This window comes from Mustela erminea, chromosome 10 (genome assembly GCF_009829155.1).
Source record: "Mustela erminea isolate mMusErm1 chromosome 10, mMusErm1.Pri, whole genome shotgun sequence".
NCBI lineage: Eukaryota > Metazoa > Chordata > Mammalia > Carnivora > Mustelidae > Mustela > Mustela erminea.
In genome coordinates, this window is record NC_045623.1 from 96,315,577 (window position 1) to 96,335,975 (window position 20,399).

General features: G+C 50.0%; 1 protein-coding gene across 8 annotated transcripts in view; it reads left to right on the forward strand.

Moving 5' to 3' along the window:
- Positions 1-20,399, forward strand: part of UBR4 (ubiquitin protein ligase E3 component n-recognin 4) — a 136,859-nt gene that overhangs the window by 84,705 nt on the left and 31,755 nt on the right. For all 8 annotated transcript variants that reach the window (XM_032302693.1, XM_032302695.1, XM_032302699.1 and 5 more), the window contains 20 exons: positions 1,326-1,475; positions 2,944-3,171; positions 3,938-4,016; positions 4,564-4,809; positions 5,838-6,006; positions 6,465-6,609; positions 7,149-7,234; positions 7,916-8,003; positions 8,257-8,450; positions 10,306-10,545; positions 10,912-11,050; positions 12,021-12,146; positions 12,227-12,355; positions 13,138-13,481; positions 15,063-15,153; positions 15,726-15,810; positions 15,980-16,107; positions 19,159-19,288; positions 19,402-19,559; positions 20,254-20,363. In XM_032302693.1, coding sequence (XP_032158584.1) covers positions 1,326-1,475; positions 2,944-3,171; positions 3,938-4,016; positions 4,564-4,809; positions 5,838-6,006; positions 6,465-6,609; positions 7,149-7,234; positions 7,916-8,003; positions 8,257-8,450; positions 10,306-10,545; positions 10,912-11,050; positions 12,021-12,146; positions 12,227-12,355; positions 13,138-13,481; positions 15,063-15,153; positions 15,726-15,810; positions 15,980-16,107; positions 19,159-19,288; positions 19,402-19,559; positions 20,254-20,363 — 3,065 coding nt within the window. The remainder of the gene's footprint in view (positions 1-1,325; positions 1,476-2,943; positions 3,172-3,937; positions 4,017-4,563; positions 4,810-5,837; positions 6,007-6,464; positions 6,610-7,148; positions 7,235-7,915; positions 8,004-8,256; positions 8,451-10,305; positions 10,546-10,911; positions 11,051-12,020; positions 12,147-12,226; positions 12,356-13,137; positions 13,482-15,062; positions 15,154-15,725; positions 15,811-15,979; positions 16,108-19,158; positions 19,289-19,401; positions 19,560-20,253; positions 20,364-20,399) is intronic.

Genomic DNA, 20,399 nt, shown 5'->3' on the forward strand with positions numbered 1-20,399 from the left:
CCTGGAAACCGAGGGTTTGCTGTGTAGGGTCGTTGTGAGCACTGGCTGACCTGACGCAGGAAAGCCCAGCGCTGAGCGCGCCAGGGCCTGTGCACGTCCATCATCAGTGCCTTTTCTGCACGTTTGTGTCTGGGCAGCGGTACGAGTGCCCCTTGCGGCACACTCCCAACTGCTTTGACTGCGACATGGATAGAACAGGCATAAAATGTGAATCGCATCATGTTCTCTTTTCTTAACCCTTTGCTGGTTTTCTAGAACTTTTAGGCCAAAAAGTTCTTTGAGTACCCCAGCTATGAACTTAACTCTCTAGCTGTGTCACTACTGCCCCTGGCATGCAGCCCCCGTCCTGTGCCTTGCCCCAGATGCGGCATACTGCCTTCCTATTTCCTGTCCTGAGCTGCTCTCCCTCTGCATTGCTTGCTTCCCCTCTGAGTTAATTCCTAGTCTTGCAAGACCCGGCTCACACACTGGGTCCTGGGAAAAACCTCCCCAACGTGCACTTCCTGCTAGCAGGTCAGATCAAGATGGTCTTGCCCTCGGTCCCCAGAGTGCCCTGTGCACACGTGGCATCTTCCCCTTGTTTGCACCCCTAGTTGCTTGGCAAAGTCCCGATGAGTAACTAGCGGTTGAATTGTGCCCCAAATTCTTGTAGGCTCTTCCTGGGGGACCATGTGGCCTGCGGGATAGCTGCTGCTTCCACCGTCCTCACACCCCTCAGCTGCCCCTCCTCTGTGGGCTATGCATTAAGTGATCCTGGCCGCCTTGGTTGGGTGGTTGGTTTCTTTCTTCTTATAAGATTGATTTATTTCAGAAGGAGTGAGCACATGCGTGCGTACACGCGTGCATGCGGGGGAGGGGAGGGGAGAGAGAGAGGGAGGATCTTCAAGCAGACGCCCTGCTGAACGCAGAGTCTGAGGTGGGGCTTTATTCCAGGACCCTCAGATCCTGACCTGACCTGAAATCCAGAGTCGGCCGCTCAACTGACTGAGCCACCCAGTTTATTTAATGTCTCTTGATATCCTAGAAGGTTTTGGTACTAGGGAATAGACTGCATCTCTCACAGGAAGTCAGAAATCCTTGACTGCCACTGTTTTTCCCAGAGTGTAATTTTGGGACTTTTGAGACAAGTGGGGTCTGTGTCCTGGAGCCTGGGGCCTTGCTGGGTTTAAACCAAGCTGTCGGACAATGATGGCTCCAGCTTTGAGAGATCCCGTTTACGGCTCCGGTATAAGCTGTGCCTAATGAGCAGTAAGCCCGCCCTTTTCCTGAGCGTAGTCGTGGACACCTGTCCATCACAGGTTCTTACACAGATGTTCTTCCCCCAGGGACATGCTGCTGATGTGTTTGAGGCCTATACGCAGCTTCTGACAGAGATGGTCCTGAGGCTTCCTTACCAAATCAAGAAGATTGCCGACACGAACGCCCGCATCCCACCTCCTGTCTTTGATCATTCATGGTTTTACTTTCTCTCAGAGGTAAGTGAAGCCCAGGCAGTGCGCCAGTCACGAAGAGGACGTTGCTGTGACTGCCTTTTTTTCCTTTTCTTTTTCTTTCATTTAAGATTTTATTTATTTATTTGAGAGCGCATGTGGGTACAAGCACCGGGGGTGGGGTGAGGAGGAGAGGGAGAAACAGGCTCCCTGCTGAGCAAGGAGCCCAGTGCGGGGCTCGATCCCAGGACCCCAGGACCCCAGGATTATGTCCTGAGCCAAAGGCAGACACTTAACCAACTCAGGCACCCTGGCTCTGATGGCCTTTATGGCCCCCTTCTGTCCTCACTGTCAGGAAGCGTTTCCCCTAGCCGCGCCACTCACACCATGTCGGTCTTGCGCCGGGTGAGCTGTGTGGTGAAGCGGTGGAAGATGGCTGTCAGACAAGCCATGGCTTTAGTTTCTGATTCTGTACGTTTGACTGTTTCTGTGTATGATGGTAAGGGATGAGTTTTTAATAATTTTGGATCCTGTCTGGAAAACAGAAAATGTGCTAGTTGAATTACAAAGAGATTTTAACATAGGGAGTTGGCTGAACGGCCACTAAGGAACCGAAAAGAAAAACAGGGAATGTTGAGGTAATGTTCTAGCTCTAGGCAGCAGCCACCCCAGACCTGTGTCTGAAGAGGATTCGGTATGGTGGACCTGAGGAGGGGGTACTGCTCCCCAGGAAACTCTGAGGGGATGTCACGCGGTTGATTCTGGGAGTATGGAAAAAAGCCGATGATTAGAACCAACTGTAGTTGGTTTGTCCTTGAATACTGGAGAGCTGATGGAGGCTTCCAGAACGAAGGGCTGCTGTCAGGGTAGCAGGTAGACAGGAAGGAGCCAGTGTTTTTTCTTCGGGCCCTCTGGTATCCCTTTTTGTTCCCTCTTGGCAGGACCTGACGGGGAGCCAGCTGGCAGAGAAGCAGTGTAGTTAGTGCACTTTTGGTCTGGCCATAGCAGAGCAGTGTGTAGCCGGGGTGGTGGGGAGAGGTTGGAGGCAGCTGAGGGATGGTAGCTCACAGTTAGCTGCCATCACGTTATCACAGCGAGCTTAAGATTTACTCTGGGAAGACTGACATGTTAGCAAGCCCCCAATAACCATTTTGGGTTGTATAGATGGAACAACAACCTAACCTTTTCCCCACTTCTTTGACCTGAAAGATTTTGAAGAGGTTTTCCTGACCATTTCATTCTGGGTGGGCTGGAGTAGAGGTCATCTTCCTTGTAGATTCCAAAGGACTTCCAGGAGGGGAGTGGGAATATTGCTCTTTCCCCCTCTTTGACAGTTTTCTTTTTCCTGTCCACTCTGTAAGGAGTACTGAATTCACTAGAGTCTATCTTGGCTATGAGGAAATAGCTTGGTGTGTGTTTCTTAAAAGTTTCTAACAAAAGTTCAAGAAAACCCAGGTCTGCTGTTGACACAGTTCCTGAGTCACTGACTCTCTGTGTTGCCTTTCCTCTCAAGTACCTGATGATCCAGCAAACTCCATTTGTGCGCCGTCAAGTCCGCAAACTTCTGCTCTTCATCTGTGGGTCAAAAGAGAAGTACCGCCAGCTCCGGGATTTGCACACGCTGGACTCCCACGTGCGTGGGATCAAGAAGCTGCTGGAGGAACAGGGGATATTCCTCCGGGCAAGTGTGGTTACAGCCAGCTCAGGCTCTGCCTTGCAGTATGACACACTCATCAGCCTGGTACGAGTGGCGAGGGGGACGGTGGGGCAGGGAGCCTCATGTGATGCGGCTCAGGGAGGTAGGCAGTCGGCTGGAGGAGTACAGGGCTTGTATATATTCAGAGAACGTCACAGCCGCAGTTGAGCTCAGGGTAGTCCATAATGCTGCATATTAAGTGTAGTGGGCTTCAGGGTCTGTGATTTCCCCCTCACCTTTCCCGCTCCCACCTGGTAGTGGTACCTCCATTATGAGGAGGAGTGGTTTGGGCTTCTTACCTGTGTCATTGGCTCATATGGGCAGGACTGACCTGGAATTTGCCAACCTCTGATTTTTGCCCTTGAATACTAAAGAAATGATGGGTCTGAAGGTAAATTGTTCAGACTTTGAGGAAGCAAACAGTATATTGCATGGTCGCTCTAGGTGAGCATATCTTTAGTATTCTCCTAAACTAGTGTCCTTACTATTGTGCTTTGACAAGAAAAAAGTAAACTGGGAGGGGAGGAAGGAAAGGAAAGAAAAAAGTAAACTGGATTGTAGTTTCCCGTCGTGGCCTATCTTTACTGCTGCTTTACTGAGTGGTGTGATGGGCCCCTGCAAACAAAGGGCATTTGTGTGGTAGGAGCTGAATGGAGGAGGCTCAGTAAAAGCGACAGTGTGTGGGCCTTGGTCCCAGGTTCCCCGGGGCACTGGATCAGCAGCCTTGCACAGACCCCTCAAGGCAGCAGGTGTGGTAGGTGCAGGCTGCTTGGAGGCCCTACTCAGTTGGGGAGGTCGGTTTCCATTTCAGATGGAGCACCTGAAGGCTTGTGCCGAGATTGCTGCCCAGCGAACCATCAACTGGCAGAAATTCTGCATCAAAGACGACTGTAAGCAGTGCACGACTTTTGGTGGCTGTTGTTCATTCATTCATCTCTTTGAGTACTGTTTATTGAGGACTGCCCTGTGCCAAGCACTGAACTGGAGACCAGAGATGAGGCTATGAGTGAGACACTAAGACACTAAGAACTAAGACCTCTCAAGTTCTTAAGATAAAACTCTTGTTCAGCTGAGAAGACAAGTCAGAACTTCAGAGTGATAAGGGTCATAGATAAAATGTGGGGTGCTGTGGGGGTACAGTAGGAGTCACTGACCTCCAGATTGTGGAGCGAAAGCTAAAGAGGAACCTGTGGAATCTAGAGAATCCTCTTAGTTGAAGAAGTGGAGGCTGGGAGTCGATCCTTAGGTAGCTGTTAGGACGTTTACCAGCTCATTTCTACAGAGGGCGGGAGTTCTGGGCAACATCTGGCAGAGAGGACTCAGAGTACAAGCTGGTGGGGAGGGGAGCAGTCCTGGCCACGGGCAGACACAGCTCCTGCGACTTGTCCGTCCAGTGCATTTGTGTCTGAGCTGAGCCCCCATCTCCTCTGCCTGCAGCCGTCCTGTACTTCCTCCTCCAAGTCAGCTTCCTGGTGGACGAGGGAGTGTCCCCAGTGCTGCTGCAGCTGCTTTCCTGTGCCCTATGTGGCAGCAAAGTCCTTGCCGCCCTGGCGGCCTCAGCCGGCTCCTCAAGTGCCTCCTCCTCTGCAGCGCCTGTGGCTGCCAGCTCCGGACAGGCCACGACGCAGTCCAAGTCCTCCACAAAGAAGAGCAAGAAAGAAGAAAAGGAAAAGGAGAAAGAGGGTAAGCATCACTCTCTTGTCTTGGTGACCTGGGCGAGGTGTTCTGATTTCTCTTGGATCACATGGCTTATGCTCCTCTTTAGAAAGGGCTTTTTTTTTTTTTTTTTTTTAAGTTTTTTGGCAGACAGATCACAAGTAGGCAGAGAGGCAGGCAGAGAGAGAGGGGGAAGCAGGCTCCCCGCAGAGCAGAGAGCCTGATGCGGGGCTCCACCCCAGGACCCCGAGATCATGACCTGAGCTAAAGGCAGAGGCTTTAACCCACTGAGCCACCCAGGCGCCCCAGAAAGGGCTTTTATTCCGATTTACTAGGACCTATAATTCTCATGCTCTCCAGTGTCTAGTTTTCGTGTCCTTGTGAGTTACAGCTTGAACATGTGGCTTCCCATCCCAAGGAATGGTTAAAGTGTACTAAATGGTTTTAGTAAGCCAAGTTTGTTTTCCTGTGAAATAATAAATGACACTGGCTACGTGGAGGGGTTGTCAGAGTCAAATGATGCTTGCAGACATGCCTTGTGAACTCTTAAATGCTGTACATATGAAGTTGTTTTAGCTGATTCCTTATTATCAGAAAGACAAAAGCCTCTTCTGCTTCACTGCTTTTCATGGTCCTTGGAGGCCTAGGACGGGTGATTGGGGTGGAGAGCAGTGGAGGTGGCTTACCTTTTCCTAGTAAATTATTCAGCTAGCTGTTTTGGGTAGCAAACCTCTGAAAGGAAATGCCTCCTCCAGGGTAGCTGTGCGTGTGCTCAGTGTCCCTCCAGGGTGGCTGTGCATGTACTCAGTGTCAGGCCTGTGTCGGCACTTTTCCCTGTGCTTTTTTGGTAGCGTTATTGTCGCATGTCTCATATGGGGCTGGCTTTGGTTTTCCAATACACCAGTAAAAGTTATTTTCAAATTAGAACCATTTAGTTGAGTAAGCTTAAGCTTTCAACTCTTAGATTCCCTCCCTCTCCATCTGGTAGCACTGGCTTTAAAACCCTAGAGCCTGCTTCCTGCTCTCCAGTCCTCAGGTCTTCCATGATCTTACAGGTGAGAGCTCGGGCAGCCAGGAGGACCAGCTGTGCACAGCTCTGGTGAACCAGCTGAACAAATTTGCAGATAAGGAGACCTTGGTTCAGTTCCTGCGTTGCTTCCTGTTAGAGTCCAATTCTTCCTCGGTGCGCTGGCAGGCCCACTGTCTGACCCTGCACATCTACAGGTAAGGTCCTGGGCTAAGTTTTGTTGGTCTGCATGGGTCCAGGAGATGAGCGGTTGATGTAGTTCTGTCTTGCGTTGTGTTACACACTCATGGTCACGGTGCCCGTATTTACATCAGCCTGGATCCCCTTGACTTACAGATGTCTTCATCTGGTTATCTGCTTTTAGCCATTAAACTGACATCATAAGCAAGACATGATCACTTATTCCGTGAGAGGACTGTTTAGAAGTTTGTAAAGTGACCAGGCTTGACTCTTTAGGCCACCATCTAGAGACAGGAAAGGAACTGAGCTACACCTGTTAGGATCTGCTGTGGAAAGAGTGCAGAATGACTCGAATTTAAACCCTTGCTGTGGGGACATAGACGTATCTACAGAAGCAATAACCTGGGCCTTGTTGATAAATAAAAGGAACCTCAGGGTTTTCTGCTTGGTAACATGAACTGTCCTTTATCTACAGAAACTCTAGCAAATCTCAACAGGAACTCCTGCTAGATCTGATGTGGTCCATATGGCCAGAACTCCCAGCCTACGGTCGTAAGGCTGCCCAGTTTGTGGACCTGCTAGGCTATTTCTCCTTGAAAACCCCACAAACAGAGAAGAAGGTAATAGCTGATATGTGATTAGAGGGGCTCACTTTGCGTATTTGACCTTTTTCTTGCTTGAGTTAAGGACGTTGTGATTAACCTGCATAGGGGGTTCCCATGTGAAATCTCTTGAGATGAATCTTAAGCACAGCCACCATCTGTCCCACACAGATGACACATGCAACTAAGTACAGACTGAATTTGCCTTAGCCAGCAGGAGATCAGGTGGGGAGGATAATACAACCCATTACAATTGCTTTTGGAAAGAAGGTGTCACCCTGGTTTTCCTGGCAGCCCTGACGACTTCCCTAAAAATGTCTCTGCAACGGGATAACCATTTCATTACTTCTGCATGGGAATAAAAATGACCTTCATCCACAGGGTCTGAAAAGATGACTGTTGCAAAGATTGTGGAAACTTGTAGGAGTTAGGCCCAGCTTTGTATGACCCTGGTGGGGTCTTCTTGGGCAGTATCAGCGAGACAGTAGAAGACCAAATCTTTTCCAGTAAGACTTTTCCTTGGGCTTTAATGCGGTCTTGATTGATTTCTGTTTCAGTTGAAGGAATATTCACAGAAGGCTGTGGAGATTCTGCGGACCCAGAACCATATTCTTACCAACCATCCCAACTCCAACATTTACAAGTGAGCTTGTTCTGCTTTGTCCCTATTTGAAGCTCCATTAACAGTCCCAGTTGCTCTCTCCACATCAGTTTCCTCTTACCCAAGAATTGATATACCTCTCTCTGCTTGGTCTTTGATTCACCCCCCCTCATAGCTGGGGCGTTGCACACACAGGGTACTCAAAATATAACTGCTGATCTAGGTTTTGGTATGCAGTCATTTGAGAATGCCTCTGATTTTCAAGTGTCTAAGTCTAAGTTAGGTAAGATAGGCTTAAAGAAAATGGCTATATTAAAAAAAAAACTTATTTCCCTGGTTTAATGGTGACTCTTTTTTTTCCCTCTAAAGTTCATTGAGGCATCATTTATATACCACAGAATTCACCTATTTTAAGTGTACAATTCAAAGATTTTTAGTAAATTTAATTATAAAATTTCTTGGAGTCAGATTTTAATATTGCTTTTTAGGATTCCTCTGGCCTTAGAACAGCTCAGAAATAGGAAACATCAAGGGTTGATTGGTTGAAATTCTCTTCCTGTGACTTCAAGGCCCTATTGGGATTTCTTACTTTCCCCTGTGTTCTTAGTAGGGTGGGGCTCGCTTTAGGGAATGTTGAGTTGTGGCTCATTTGCGGCTTCTTTGTGAAGCTCAGTGCTTTCTAAGATGAAGATTTCCTTATGCTGAGACTGGTTTCTTCTTTAGCACCTTGTCTGGCTTAGTGGAATTTGATGGCTATTACCTGGAGAGCGATCCCTGCCTGGTGTGTAATAATCCAGAGGTGCCGTTTTGTGTAAGTGCCGTCTTTCACCTGGGTGATCGTGAGGCTTGGAGGGCCCGTGGGTTTCTTGTTTGCAGAGGTTGAGTGTAGCCGCATAGGTGTTCAGTCACCAGTGGTATGAATGCTTACCTGCCACACTTCCCACCTTGAATAGAAACTTCATCTGTGGATGAAGAGTGGGCTGCAGTGATCAGTTTTGAAGGAGGCAGGATGAACCCGTGGCCTTGAACTGATACAGTGTTTTGTGTGTTATTCCCATGTCTAGTATATCAAGCTGTCTTCCGTTAAAGTGGACACGCGGTACACCACCACCCAGCAGGTCGTGAAGCTCATCGGCAGCCACACCATCAGCAAAGTGACAGTGAAGATTGGAGATCTGAAACGGACAAAGATGGTGCGGACCATCAACCTCTATTACAACAACCGAACCGTGCAGGCCATCGTCGAGCTGAAAAACAAGTACGGGCTCTTCAGACTTGGGGAGGGGCAGCTTGTCAGGCTTAACACCAGTTGTTGGCTTTGATGGCTGTACTCGGGTGAAGCAGCATGTCCCTAGAGAGAGGACTGGTATGTCTTCTTACCCACTGGAGTCCTGACAAGGGACAGAAGTGAGCTTGTGGAAACTTGTAGGAGTTAGGCCCAGCTTTGTATGACCCTGGTGGGGTCTTCTTGGGCAGTATCAGCGAGACAGTAGAAGACCAAAGTCTTTTCCAGTAAGACTTTTCCTTGGGCTTTAATGCGGTCTTGATTGATTTCTGTTTCAGTTGAAGGAATATTCACAGAAGGCTGTTCCTAAGGGTGTTCACAGAACACAGTTCCTAAGGGTGTTGACAAAGGTTCTTTTAAAATCCTGTCCAGTGGAGCCTGTGGCGTCTAAGGAAGCAATTCAGCAGCCTGTCTCAGGAGGGGAAGCTGAGTGGGGTCTTCAAGCTTTTCCTTACCCATGTTAATTAGGGCAGTTCTAGTTTTATGTAACACCTGTGTTGGGAGTAGTTGTCATTTCTTGGGTTAAGATGCTGTTTGCTCCCAGTGTAGGCAGTATCAGGAAGCTTCTCTGGCACACAGTCCTTCCATTTCTGCATGGCACGTTTCCTCTGTATCTGCCAGTGTTGGATCTTTCTAGCTCATGTATCCCAGTGCCTGAATAGGGGCACACTGTATGTGGGCCAGCGAAGGTGCCAGCATGGGGTAGAGTGTTGACTTCTGGAGACAGTGCTCTTGTTGAAATCTCAGGTGTTGCTGTCAACTAGAGGATGTGGGGAGGTGCTGCTTGAATAGTAAGGTGCTGTTCTGCACGGAACGGAAGTATTGGTATTATTCCGAGAGGCAGAATGTAGCTAGAGTTCACCACATCAGCAAACGGAATTCTTCCTGCTGGAGCGTTTTTCCTTTGCAGAGCAGTTCACATTGGTGATCTGCAGGTAGAAGCTGCCCATTGGGATAACCCATTCCCTTTTGGAGGAGAAGGAAGATTTAATTTTCTGTTGTATAGAGTCAGCCCAGCAGCTGGTAAAACTGACTCTGCACCCCTCATGTCTCTTGACATGGGAGAAACTGCAGCCTTGGCTTCTTTAACTGTAAAGTGGAGATCAGCCCACTCAGGGTATTTTTTTAAGGATTAGATTGAGTTTGGTGTATGTAAAGTGCTGAGAACAGACCTACACACAGTAAGCAACCAATAAATGTTATTTGCAATTACTGTAATTATTCTAAGTGATTACATGCCTTTTCTTTTTCTGCCTCTACGTGGCACATGGTACAAGGCACCTCTTAGGATTATAAGTGTCTGGGTGGCATACTTTCAGAGTAATGTCTTCCCTTGATACAGACTTTCTTGTTTTTCTAGAATTTGGAAAATTATCTTGTATAGCATTTTATTTTATTATTATTATTATTTTTTTAAGATTTCATTTATTTATTTGACAGAGAGAGATCACAAGTAGACAGAGAGGCAGGCAGAGAGAGAGAGGAGGAAGCAGGCTCCCCGCCAAGCAGAGAGCCTGATGCAGGACTCGATCCCAGGACCCTGAGATCATGACCTGAGCTGAAGGCAGCGGCTTAACCCACTGAGCCACCCAGGCACCCTCTTGTATAGCATTTTAAAGCATTTGTGTTATATCCTTTTTTATAGAGAATATTTTTAAAATTAGGTTGCTATTACTTGCCAGATCTCCTCTAAGAAAGAGGAATCATTTCACTGCCTTAGGAGAATGCATGAGGACAGTCTTGCTCTTTGTCTCCTCAGACTGCCCTCGCGGGGGGATGTGCATGGCTTTCAGGCCCTTGCCCCTCTAGCTGCCACTGTTTCTTCTAGGCCGGCCCGCTGGCATAAGGCCAAGAAGGTTCAACTGACCCCTGGGCAGACAGAGGTGAAGATCGACCTGCCCCTGCCCATTGTGGCTTCCAACCTGATGATTGAGTTTGCGGACTTCTATGAGAACTACCAGGCCTCCACAGAGACCTTACAGTGCCCACGCTGCAGTGCCTCCGTCCCTGCCAACCCGGGGGTCTGTGGCAACTGCGGAGAGAATGTCTACCAGTGTCACAAGTGCAGGTGAGGGAGGGAGTGGCGCCCCGGCCAGGGCCGTGTACGTTCCTTGTATCTCCTGCAAGAGTCTCAGTGTGGGCAGTTTCAGTGTCTGCTGCCTTCATCATAATTAGAGGGTTATGGGTCTGTGGAGTCCAAGCCTGGAACCGGGGGCGAGAAGAATGGTGCACACGTCCATCCCATGGTGGTCCAGGAGTGGGGGGGTGTCCCTCAGATTAGATCCAGGTCTTCTTTTCTTGTTACCTGGTTGTGTGAGTCACCCTTGCCCCTTGTCGTCCCGATACAGTTCCAGAGAATGTGTGTGGCACTCATAGTCCCCCTCCCCCACCCCAGCATCTGCTGTCCCCTGACGGAAACACTTCGGTTTTTCAGGTCTATCAACTATGATGAAAAGGATCCCTTCCTCTGCAATGCCTGTGGATTCTGTAAATATGCTCGCTTCGACTTTATGCTGTATGCGAAGCCTTGCTGCGCAGTGGATCCCATTGAGAATGAAGAAGACAGGAAGAAGGTGAGGCTGGGTCCGACCTAGACTCAGGGCAGTGTCTTTAATGGGAGCTTTGGGCAGCAGGGCTGGTGGAGGGTAGTATGCTTTTCTTCTCTCCTGAGTCTTCCTCAGCTCAGCTCTCTCTTCAGGGCCCAGCTTTTGGGGGTGAGCAAATAATGGCAGAGAGTGTATTGGAACACGTGCTTTGTGTAGCACTTCCGAGAAGTGTTGGTTGGGAATGAATTAGGATGTCTGCAGGGGCAAATGACTTTAGCTTTGGAAATGCAGGAGTCAGATGAGTGCCTTGCATTGGTTCTGCAGATGTCTTCGTGTTACAGCTGTTGGCCTTTCCTCAGTGTCTGCTTATCCGGGGGCTGATTCTCAGTTTGCGTGGTGTGGTGGGGCTGGGGATTAGGTGGCAGTCAAAAGTGGGGAGCTTTTTGGGGCATCTGGCTGGCTCAGTGGGTTAAAGCCTCTGCCTTTGGCTTAGGTCATGATCCCGGGGTCCTGGGATTGAGCCCCATGCCGGGCTCTCTCCTCAGTGGGGAGCCTGCTTCCTCCTCTCTCTCTCTACCTGCCTCTCTGCCTACTCTCTCTGTCAAATAAATAAAATCTTAAAAGAAAAAAAAAAGTGGGGAGCTTTTGGGATTGTTGATAGAAGCAGCACATGGGAAGCAGGACAGCATTTAGCTGTGGAGTCAGAAGGACAAAAGTTCCAGTTCCGGTTGTGCTTTTTTGGTGTATGACCGAGTGTCCGTGAGTACTCTAAGCATTGCATGCTTATGTTGTATGCTGTTATACAATATGTTAGACAGTTATATACGTTATACAGTTGTTACAAATAACATCAAACACCGTGGATTATTGTGAGGAATAGAAATAACGGATGTGTGAAATACAGCGCCTGACCTGTGGGAAGTATTTCAGGAAATGGTTAGCAATTGGGATCACTCAAGGAGAAGCCTTCACATGTGCCGCTGTCTTTTCCTGCCAGGCGGTTTCCAACATCAATACGCTTCTGGACAAAGCTGACCGAGTGTATCACCAGCTGATGGGACACCGGCCACAGCTGGAGAACCTGCTCTGCAAAGTAAACGAGGCAGCCCCCGAAAAACCGCAGGTAACCCCAAGCTAGAGGGGTAGGTGGAAAGGACTCTGGGTCAGAAGCAGGGGACTCACAGCATGCTCCTTGGATTGCAGGACGACTCGGGGACGGCTGGGGGCATCAGCTCCACTTCAGCCAGCGTAAATCGGTATATCCTGCAGCTGGCTCAGGAGTACTGTGGAGATTGCAAGAACTCTTTCGATGAGCTCTCCAAAATCATCCAGGTAGAGAAATAGGAGCCACTCTAGAGTGTTTTGTCAAGCATTCCCCATGCTGTTTGCAGAGCCGTCCTCTTGCCCCGCTCCAGCAGCTGGAGTCTCAGGTTTCCCTTGTCCGACTGGCTGGAAAGGCCGGGTCTGCGTGGCTGCACCATATAACTTCTCTCCCACTGTAGGTTGGTGCTTGGCAGAGACTTGAGGGTAACAGATTATTACACATGTGGTTTCCTTGACCCGTTCACAACCCATCTTTTAGTAGAGGGCTTACTAGTTTTAAAAAACAGGGTGTTAGGGTTCTGTTCCCTCCTCTTTTTCTGATAAGCCATGTTTGTAGGCTGGAAGGGGACGGCACACCGAAGCCAGTCAATGAGGGTGGGCCGGGCAGCCAGTAGAGTTTTACCGACCTAATCTCCCTGGGACAGGAAGCTGGCCACAGACAAGCCAGGTCCTTGCCCCCAAGAATTGCCTTTGGTGCATGGGCTTGCATCTCTGATCTTTGTGTTTGTTATGAGAGAGCATTGCGTGGGAGTTAAGGACATGTGCCTGTGATCAGGGGCTGACTTCTGCCTCTGCCATTTGCCTTAGGCAAACCAGTCCTCTTAAGCCTCAGCTTCCTGCTCTGTAAAATGATGATGAAGTATCCAATTGGTGGGGTCATCAGAAAAGTTAAATAACGCATAAAGTGGTTTTTCAGACCAAAACTGACTTTCAGTTCACTTTCTCTTCTTCCTTCTTTTAATCGCTGATTTGTTTTTCTTTTATCCTTTTTTTTTTTTTTTAATCGTTAGAAAGTCTTTGCTTCACGCAAAGAGTTGTTGGAATATGACCTGCAGCAGAGGGAAGCAGCCACCAAGTCGTCCCGAACCTCTGTGCAGCCCACCTTCACTGCCAGCCAGTACCGCGCCTTATCTGTCCTGGGCTGTGGCCACACATCCTCCACCAAGTGCTATGGCTGCGCCTCTGCTGTCACAGAACATTGTATCACGCTGCTCCGAGCCCTGGCCACCAATCCGGCCCTGAGGCACATCCTCGTCTCCCAGGGCCTCATCCGGGAGCTTTTTGATTACAATCTTCGCCGAGGCTCTGCAGCCATGCGGGAGGAGGTCCGCCAGCTCATGTGCCTGCTAACTCGGTCAGAGCCTGCCTCAGGATTGTGGGCCCAGTAACCCCTGCTAGCTCGGGGGTGGGTGGTTGCAGCGACCCTAGGAGCTTAGGGGCAGTTTGTCATGAGGGAGGGAGAGGGAGAGATGCCCAAGGTCTGGGTGAGTGAACTCCGTGAGCATTTGGGACCAGGTTTCCTTGTAAATAGAATATTTGGCTTGTACTTTGTTGGTTCCAGTGAGGTTCCCTGAACAGTCTCTGGGCTCTGGTGAGAGAGGAGACAGGAGTGATCAGGCACTTGGACTCCAGATTCACATGGAAGAGGCCAGTGGAACAGCGGAGCCTAGAGATGAAGCTTAGGTTCGGTGTCTGATCCTCTGTGCCCTGGACAGCTTAGCTAACTTCTCTGAGCTGAGATTTTCCTTGACTGAAAAATACTGATGGTCGTAAATGCCTTAAAGGCTTGTGGTGAGGGTGGAATGGAGTAAGTCCTGTGGGCAGTGGCTCGTATTGTTGAGTACTTATTATGTGCCAGTGCAGTCACCAGAGCTGGATTTACAGAGTGCGTGGCGTAAGTTCTGGAACACATTAGGTGATGGGTAACCATTTCTAGCTGTCTTAGTCACTCACACAGCGGGGCTTTTTTGAGCATCTGCTGAATGCCAGGCGCTGTTCTGGACTCGGAGTGCGCAGTAGTAAATGGAGTGGAGTCCCTGCTTCCTGGAGCCTGCAGTCCAGCTGGAGAGAACTGCAGAAGCACACATGCACAGTCTGGTGTCTGTCAGGAGATTGGCTTGTGAAGAGAGGCTCAGCTGGGGTGGTGCCCCTGACCACAGCAGGGATTGCTTCTGGGAGAAGAGGATCAGGGAAGACCTCTCAGGGGTGATGCTTGAGGAGGCGTGCGTGCAGTTGGGGACAAGCCAGGCAGATGTCTCAGCTGTGGCTATGCACATAGGGCACATCATGTGCAAAAGCAAGAGGCAGGGCTCTGCCAGGGACGGAGCAGGAGCTGCCAGAGGCCCATGTAGGTGGAGTGAAGGCCCCACACGGGAAATAGGCAGGAGAACCAGGAGTCGCTGGGGGCTAGGTCCTGGGCGATCTAGGCCATTGTAAGGACTTGGGATTTTACTCAAAATGGGGTAGGAAGGAAGAGAGTGATCTGGTACAGTTGACATTGTCAGGACTAATATAGAGGTGGTTATAGTGGGGTGTCGGTGGGAAGTGTGGGTACCTTGTGGGAGATAAATTGGAGGCAGATGGAGAAGATGAGGAAAGTGTCGTGACCCATCCTGGTGGGACACTGTCAGATGCGGAGGCTGGAGGATTCGGTGTACCAGGCAGCACCTGTGGGCTCTGCAGCCTGGGCTGTGCACAGGGAGGAGCTCTCCTGGCTGCTGGTGCTGCTCTCCCCTCAGTGACAGCTGTGGGAAAGGCGGATGTGATGGGCACTCTGTTACAGACCCATGTCTTGTGGGGCCAGTCTTGTGGTCAGGCCCCTGGGGAGGCCAGGTAACCCTGGGCATTGAATGCCTTTTCTCTGTGCTCCTTCAGGTGGGAAGGTGGGACACAGCCAGTGGTAGATAACAGGACTCCTATTTCTTTGCTTCTCCAGAGACAATCCAGAAGCCACCCAGCAAATGAACGACTTGATTATTGGCAAAGTCTCCACTGCCTTGAAGGGCCACTGGGCCAATCCTGATCTGGTGAGCAGGACAACGGCCCTTTGACTCTTTCCTCTTCCTCTTTCTGCATTCCCTTGATTTCTTTCCAGGAGTCTCCCTGGGGTGTTTGGGGAGGGCAGGAGCAGCAGTCTGCAGAGTTCTCACCTTAGCATGACTGTCCCAGGTCAGAGCCAGCCCCAGAGGGAGAGGAGGAATGGGTGGTTGGCCAGATGGAGGACAGGGGTCTCCACTTCTCCTTTCTCTTTTTCTTCATAAGATTTTTTTTTTTTAAAGATCTATATATTTGAGAGAGACAGGGAGAGAGAGATCACAAGCAGGGGAGGGTAGGTAGAAGGAGAACAGACTCCCCAGTGAGGTGGGAGTCTGATGTGAGACTTGATCCCAAGACCCTGGGATCATGACCTGAGCCGAAGGCAGACACTTAACTGACTGAGCCACCCAGACACCCAATTCCTTTCTCCTTCTGACGGTGCCACCAGGTACCAGACATCTTCAATCCGAGTCCCCTGAGCAGAGCTTGGACATAAGCCCCAGTCCCGAGTCTCACCTGCAGACCTTCCTCTTCTTCATGTCTCCTTCCCTTGGCCTTCTAGGCAAGCAGCCTTCAATATGAAATGCTGTTGCTGACAGATTCCATCTCGAAGGAGGACAGCTGCTGGGAACTCCGCTTACGCTGTGGTGAGCTTGGGCCACCTCTGGTTAGGGGCTTTTCAGAGAGGGATGGGGGCTTTGGGTACAGTCTTAGCTACAGAGGAGGCGGGGTGGGACAGCTGCCATGCACAGCCTTGCTGGAGCCAGGTGCAGGGTGCTCTGTGACCGCAACTTGGCCTGTCCTTCCTATTTCTAGCTCTCAGCCTTTTCCTCATGGCCGTGAACATAAAGACTCCCGTGGTTGTGGAGAACATTACCCTCATGTGCCTGCGGATATTGCAGAAGCTGATTAAACCACCTGCTCCAACCAGCAAGAAGAACAAGGTATTGGGCAGGGGATCACAGAGGGCAGGGCAGGACGTTAGCCCCCTCCCGCCCCGGCCAGCATCGTGTCCTGCCTCGTAAAGGTCTGCCTTACTCTGCACTCAGCCTGCCCGTGGCAGGGCACCAGTGCTTCCTTTACCATAGTTCAGCAGATAGGAGTTGGGATTTTCTAGAAGGAAGATTTTTCTTTTTAAGATTTTATTTATTTATTTGGCAGGCAGAGATCACAAGTAGGCAGAGGCAGGCAGAGAGAGAGAAGGGGAAGCAGGTTCCCCACTGAGCAGAGAGCCCGATGTAGGGCTCGATCCCAGGACCCTGAGATCATGACCTGAGCTGAAGGCAGAGGCTTAACCCACTGAGCCACCCAGGCGCCCCTAGAAGGAAGATTTCTCCGAGGAAAGTCAGGAGTAAGATAAACGTGAAAATACGAGAGCCTGGAACAGGGTGGTTTTCTGGAGGACTATCTTTCCAGTTATGTTGGAGGATTCCTAGCTTCCAGAAAGCACGGTGTCCTTTTCTGTCCCCGTGTGTTTGCCTGTGCGGCATTGCGCAGTGGTGAAGGTCCTAGGCTCTGAAGTGGACGTCTTGATTTCACGTCTCAGCTCTTCCCGTTTAATTGCCTGTGACTTTGGGCAGGTTCTTAACTCAGGCTCCTCAGTCTGCCCAGGTCTGAAATGAGGACACAACACATTAAAGTGTTGTAGAGAATCAGTTATTTGATGCAGGTCCGTGCACTGAACGCTGGCTCACGTTAGTCCTCAATGAATGCTGGCTGTGGCTGTGTGCAGTCTGCTCTGCGTAGGACCTGCCCTCTCTGTGAGCTGCTTGGCTCTCTAGAAGATCCAGTTCTCTCCTTGGCTGGTGTGAGCTCGTTGAATCCAGGGATGTCCGTTTAGGAGTATTTCTTATGTCCAGGGCAGACTGTAATCCCAAGCAGATGATAGCTACTCAGTGAATCAGTAAGTGAATGAGAAAAGCCCAGTTTTTATTTTAAAATAACCATAACTGAGCCCCAGATTGACCTCCTTGCACCAGTTTGTGGAAAACCCTGGCCATAATTCTTCCTCTCGGCCATGCCTGAGGCTCTCTGTCCCTTACCCCTCTGTGGTCCTTGGGCCGTTTGACTCCTCCATTTCCTGATGGAATCCTTTGATAGAAACAGAGTCCTCATCATCTCAGGGAAGCTGCTTTCTGAGTGGTAAACACTAGGGAGGAAGCTGAATCCTGAAGAGTTGACTACGTTTTCCTTGGCTCCCATCTTCCTAGAAAAAGGCAGGTTTGAGGGTTCCCACCTTCCTTCTCTTTGATGAGGTTTATTTCCCTTCAGAGCTCGTTCTCAGCAGATAAAATCAGTCCTTGATTAAAGAGGAACCCCATCCGCACATCGCTTACTCCCTTTTTCCTGAATGAGGCACAGATTTTCAGAGTTGTTTACCTTCTAAGCACTGGAGCCCAGAGTTGATGTTCGTGCTGTGCTTAGTTTTAGCCTAGGGAAAGCATCAGTTCTCAAAATGTGCGCTCCCAGGTGCCTGGGTATTCCCCAGACTATCGAGGAATCTCTGAGGTTATCCCATGACCCTGTTTGCCCCCTTGCGGTCTGGCACTGTTGGTACTGATGGTGCACAGTCACCGGAGGGGTGAGGTCACCAGAGGGTGAGGCTGCCAGAGCCCTGGTGGGAAAGGCAGTGGCTCCCAGCTACCCTCCTAGCTGGGCTCTTCCATTGCTGTCCACTTTGGCTCAAGGGCATCCTTGAAGCCCAAGCGGCTATTAGTAGATCTTGACTCGGGGGTCCTCATGTTTTGAACACTCAGGTGACAGCGTGGAAGGACACAGAGGTGCTCCTCCGCCCACCGAAGTGCGGCGCTTGTCTTGAGAAGCACATGGTTGATTGTTTCAGATGCAGGCTGAGTCAGATGCTTTTCTTACACAGCTCCTGTGTGCTTGGGAAAATGTGTGCCAGGCCAGCTTTGGTTATTCCGGATTGGGTGGTTGGGAGACATTTTCTTGAAAAATGAGAGAAGCGGGCCTGTCATGTTCAGAGGAATTGACATAACTCAGTGAGCCAGTATTTTCCAAATGCCAGCACATGCTGCAGAATCACGCATGGGTAAAAGATTGAGTTTTAGTGTTAAGGACTATGGGAAGTTTATCAGGTGATTTCAGTCTTCACGTTAGAGCTGCTCTTTAAGAACCTAGAACTTGCTGAAAGCAGTATCAAAGAAGGAAATCTGCAGTTAAATGAGAAGGCTATTAAAACAGTCTTCTCTTTTCTAATTATGTATTTGTGTGCAGTTGGGTGTTTTTCACGGACTTTAACCCAAACAACATTTTCCAACACTTGGAACACAGAAGCAGGTTGGAGAGTCCAGTTGTCTTATTAAGGCAGTCATTGGGCAAATTTTTAAAAACATAAAGTAGTTCCATTCCTTTAGATGATCTTCTCATTTAGGTACATAGGTAGTGGAATTATTATTTTAAGATGGAATTGGTAAATATTTTAGGGATCTCTCATGCTTAATTTTTAACATGGTAATTATTGGTAGATAGCTAGAACCACATGTACAAAAGCTGTTTAGGGTCCTCAGTAATTTAAGAGTGTAAACAAGTCCTGAGGCCAAAAAGCTTGAGAACAGCTGGCTTAGAGTTCTGTGTGGGTCTCTCTATTGTGCATGTTCGTTCTGCTCAGTAATGGCTCTTAAAATTCTGGAGACCACTTGGGGACTCCTTGAAGGCTGACGTTTAGGAAACTGAGTTGGGCTTGGGATAGGAGCTGTTGTCTGCGGCTGTAGGATGGTCTGGAGGAAGCCAGCTGCATCTGATCCTGCATAGTCAAAGCAGCGACTATAAGCCCAGCACGGAGATGCTGCTGCTAACTAAATTGGGCCAAAGTGCTTTAGCAGGAACACATATTGGGGCCTGATATGAATGTTGATTCTTCTGATCTTCTTGCTTTTGTGTATGTCCCTCTGGGGCGTCTGTGCTGTTGTATTGGAGCCCAGCTTTCATCTGTGCTCTGAAGCTCCCCACCCTGTTTGGCTTTCACACTGCAGGATGTCCCCGTCGAGGCCCTCACCACAGTTAAGCCGTACTGCAATGAGATCCATGCCCAGGCCCAGCTGTGGCTCAAGAGAGACCCCAAAGCGTCCTATGAAGCCTGGAAGAAATGTCTTCCTATCAGAGGTCTGTCTGTCTTTTCAAGACATACCCTCTTAGCCCTGTCCTGACAGCTGTGCATTGCCCCCTTTCTTTCACTTCCTTTTCCTCACTCTTCGCTGCACCCCTGTGCCTGCCAGGGGTTGACGGCGATGGGAAGTCCCCCAGCAAGTCAGAGCTCCGCCACCTTTATTTGACTGAGAAGTACGTGTGGAGGTGGAAGCAGTTCCTGAGTCGTCGTGGGAAGAGAACACCCCCCTTGGATCTCAAGCTGGGCCATAACAACTGGCTGCGGCAAGTGAGTGACCTCCCCCTCCACCCTGTCCCCGCTGCCCCGGCCCCCGAAGCCAAACAGCACATTTCTGCTCCTCCCACGTGTCTGTTCTGCTTTTGCTTGCAGCAGAGGGACGTTCTTGGCGGCAGCCGCCAGCGTGGTAGACTGGCCAGGACAGGATTTTTCTGTGCCGTTCTCATCAAGCTGGTGGGCTTGCCACTCCCCTCCCTGGCCACCTTCCAGAACTAAGCCTCGGTGCCGCCCCCCTTTTTCGCCTCCTCTCATCTCTACCTCCTGCTGCCCTCCCTCTCTTCTTTCTAGTGAACCCTGTGAAGGATTAAAGTAATTAAGGGCATCTGTGGTCCATTAATACATAAAACGAGAAAGATACTGTTAGGCCTAAGCCGTTAGCATATCACTATCCCCAGAAAACAGTTAGTAGAAATTTGTGCCGAGGAAAGGACTTGCCGGCTTCTTTCCCTAGCGCAGTCATCTTAGGCGTGTTCTCCAGATTCCTTGAGGGAGAAACTTTCTGTGAAATTTCGGGCTCCTGAGCAGCCACAGTTGCATCTGGCATCAGCTGGTGGTTGTCACCTTTGACCTTTCGCTGGAGAGGTGCCCAGAGGCCTTCTGAAGGGTGGCAGTGGACTGTGCTCTGCTGGGGGCCTGGCGAGACCGGCTGTCACCTGAGCTGGGGCTTCTCTCCCGGGTCCCACAGGTGCTCTTCACTCCGGCGACGCAGGCCGCACGGCAGGCGGCCTGCACCATCGTGGAAGCTCTTGCCACCATTCCCAGCCGTAAGCAGCAGGTCCTCGACCTCCTTACCAGGTACCGCTCAGGCTTCACCTGGGGTCAGCCTTCCCC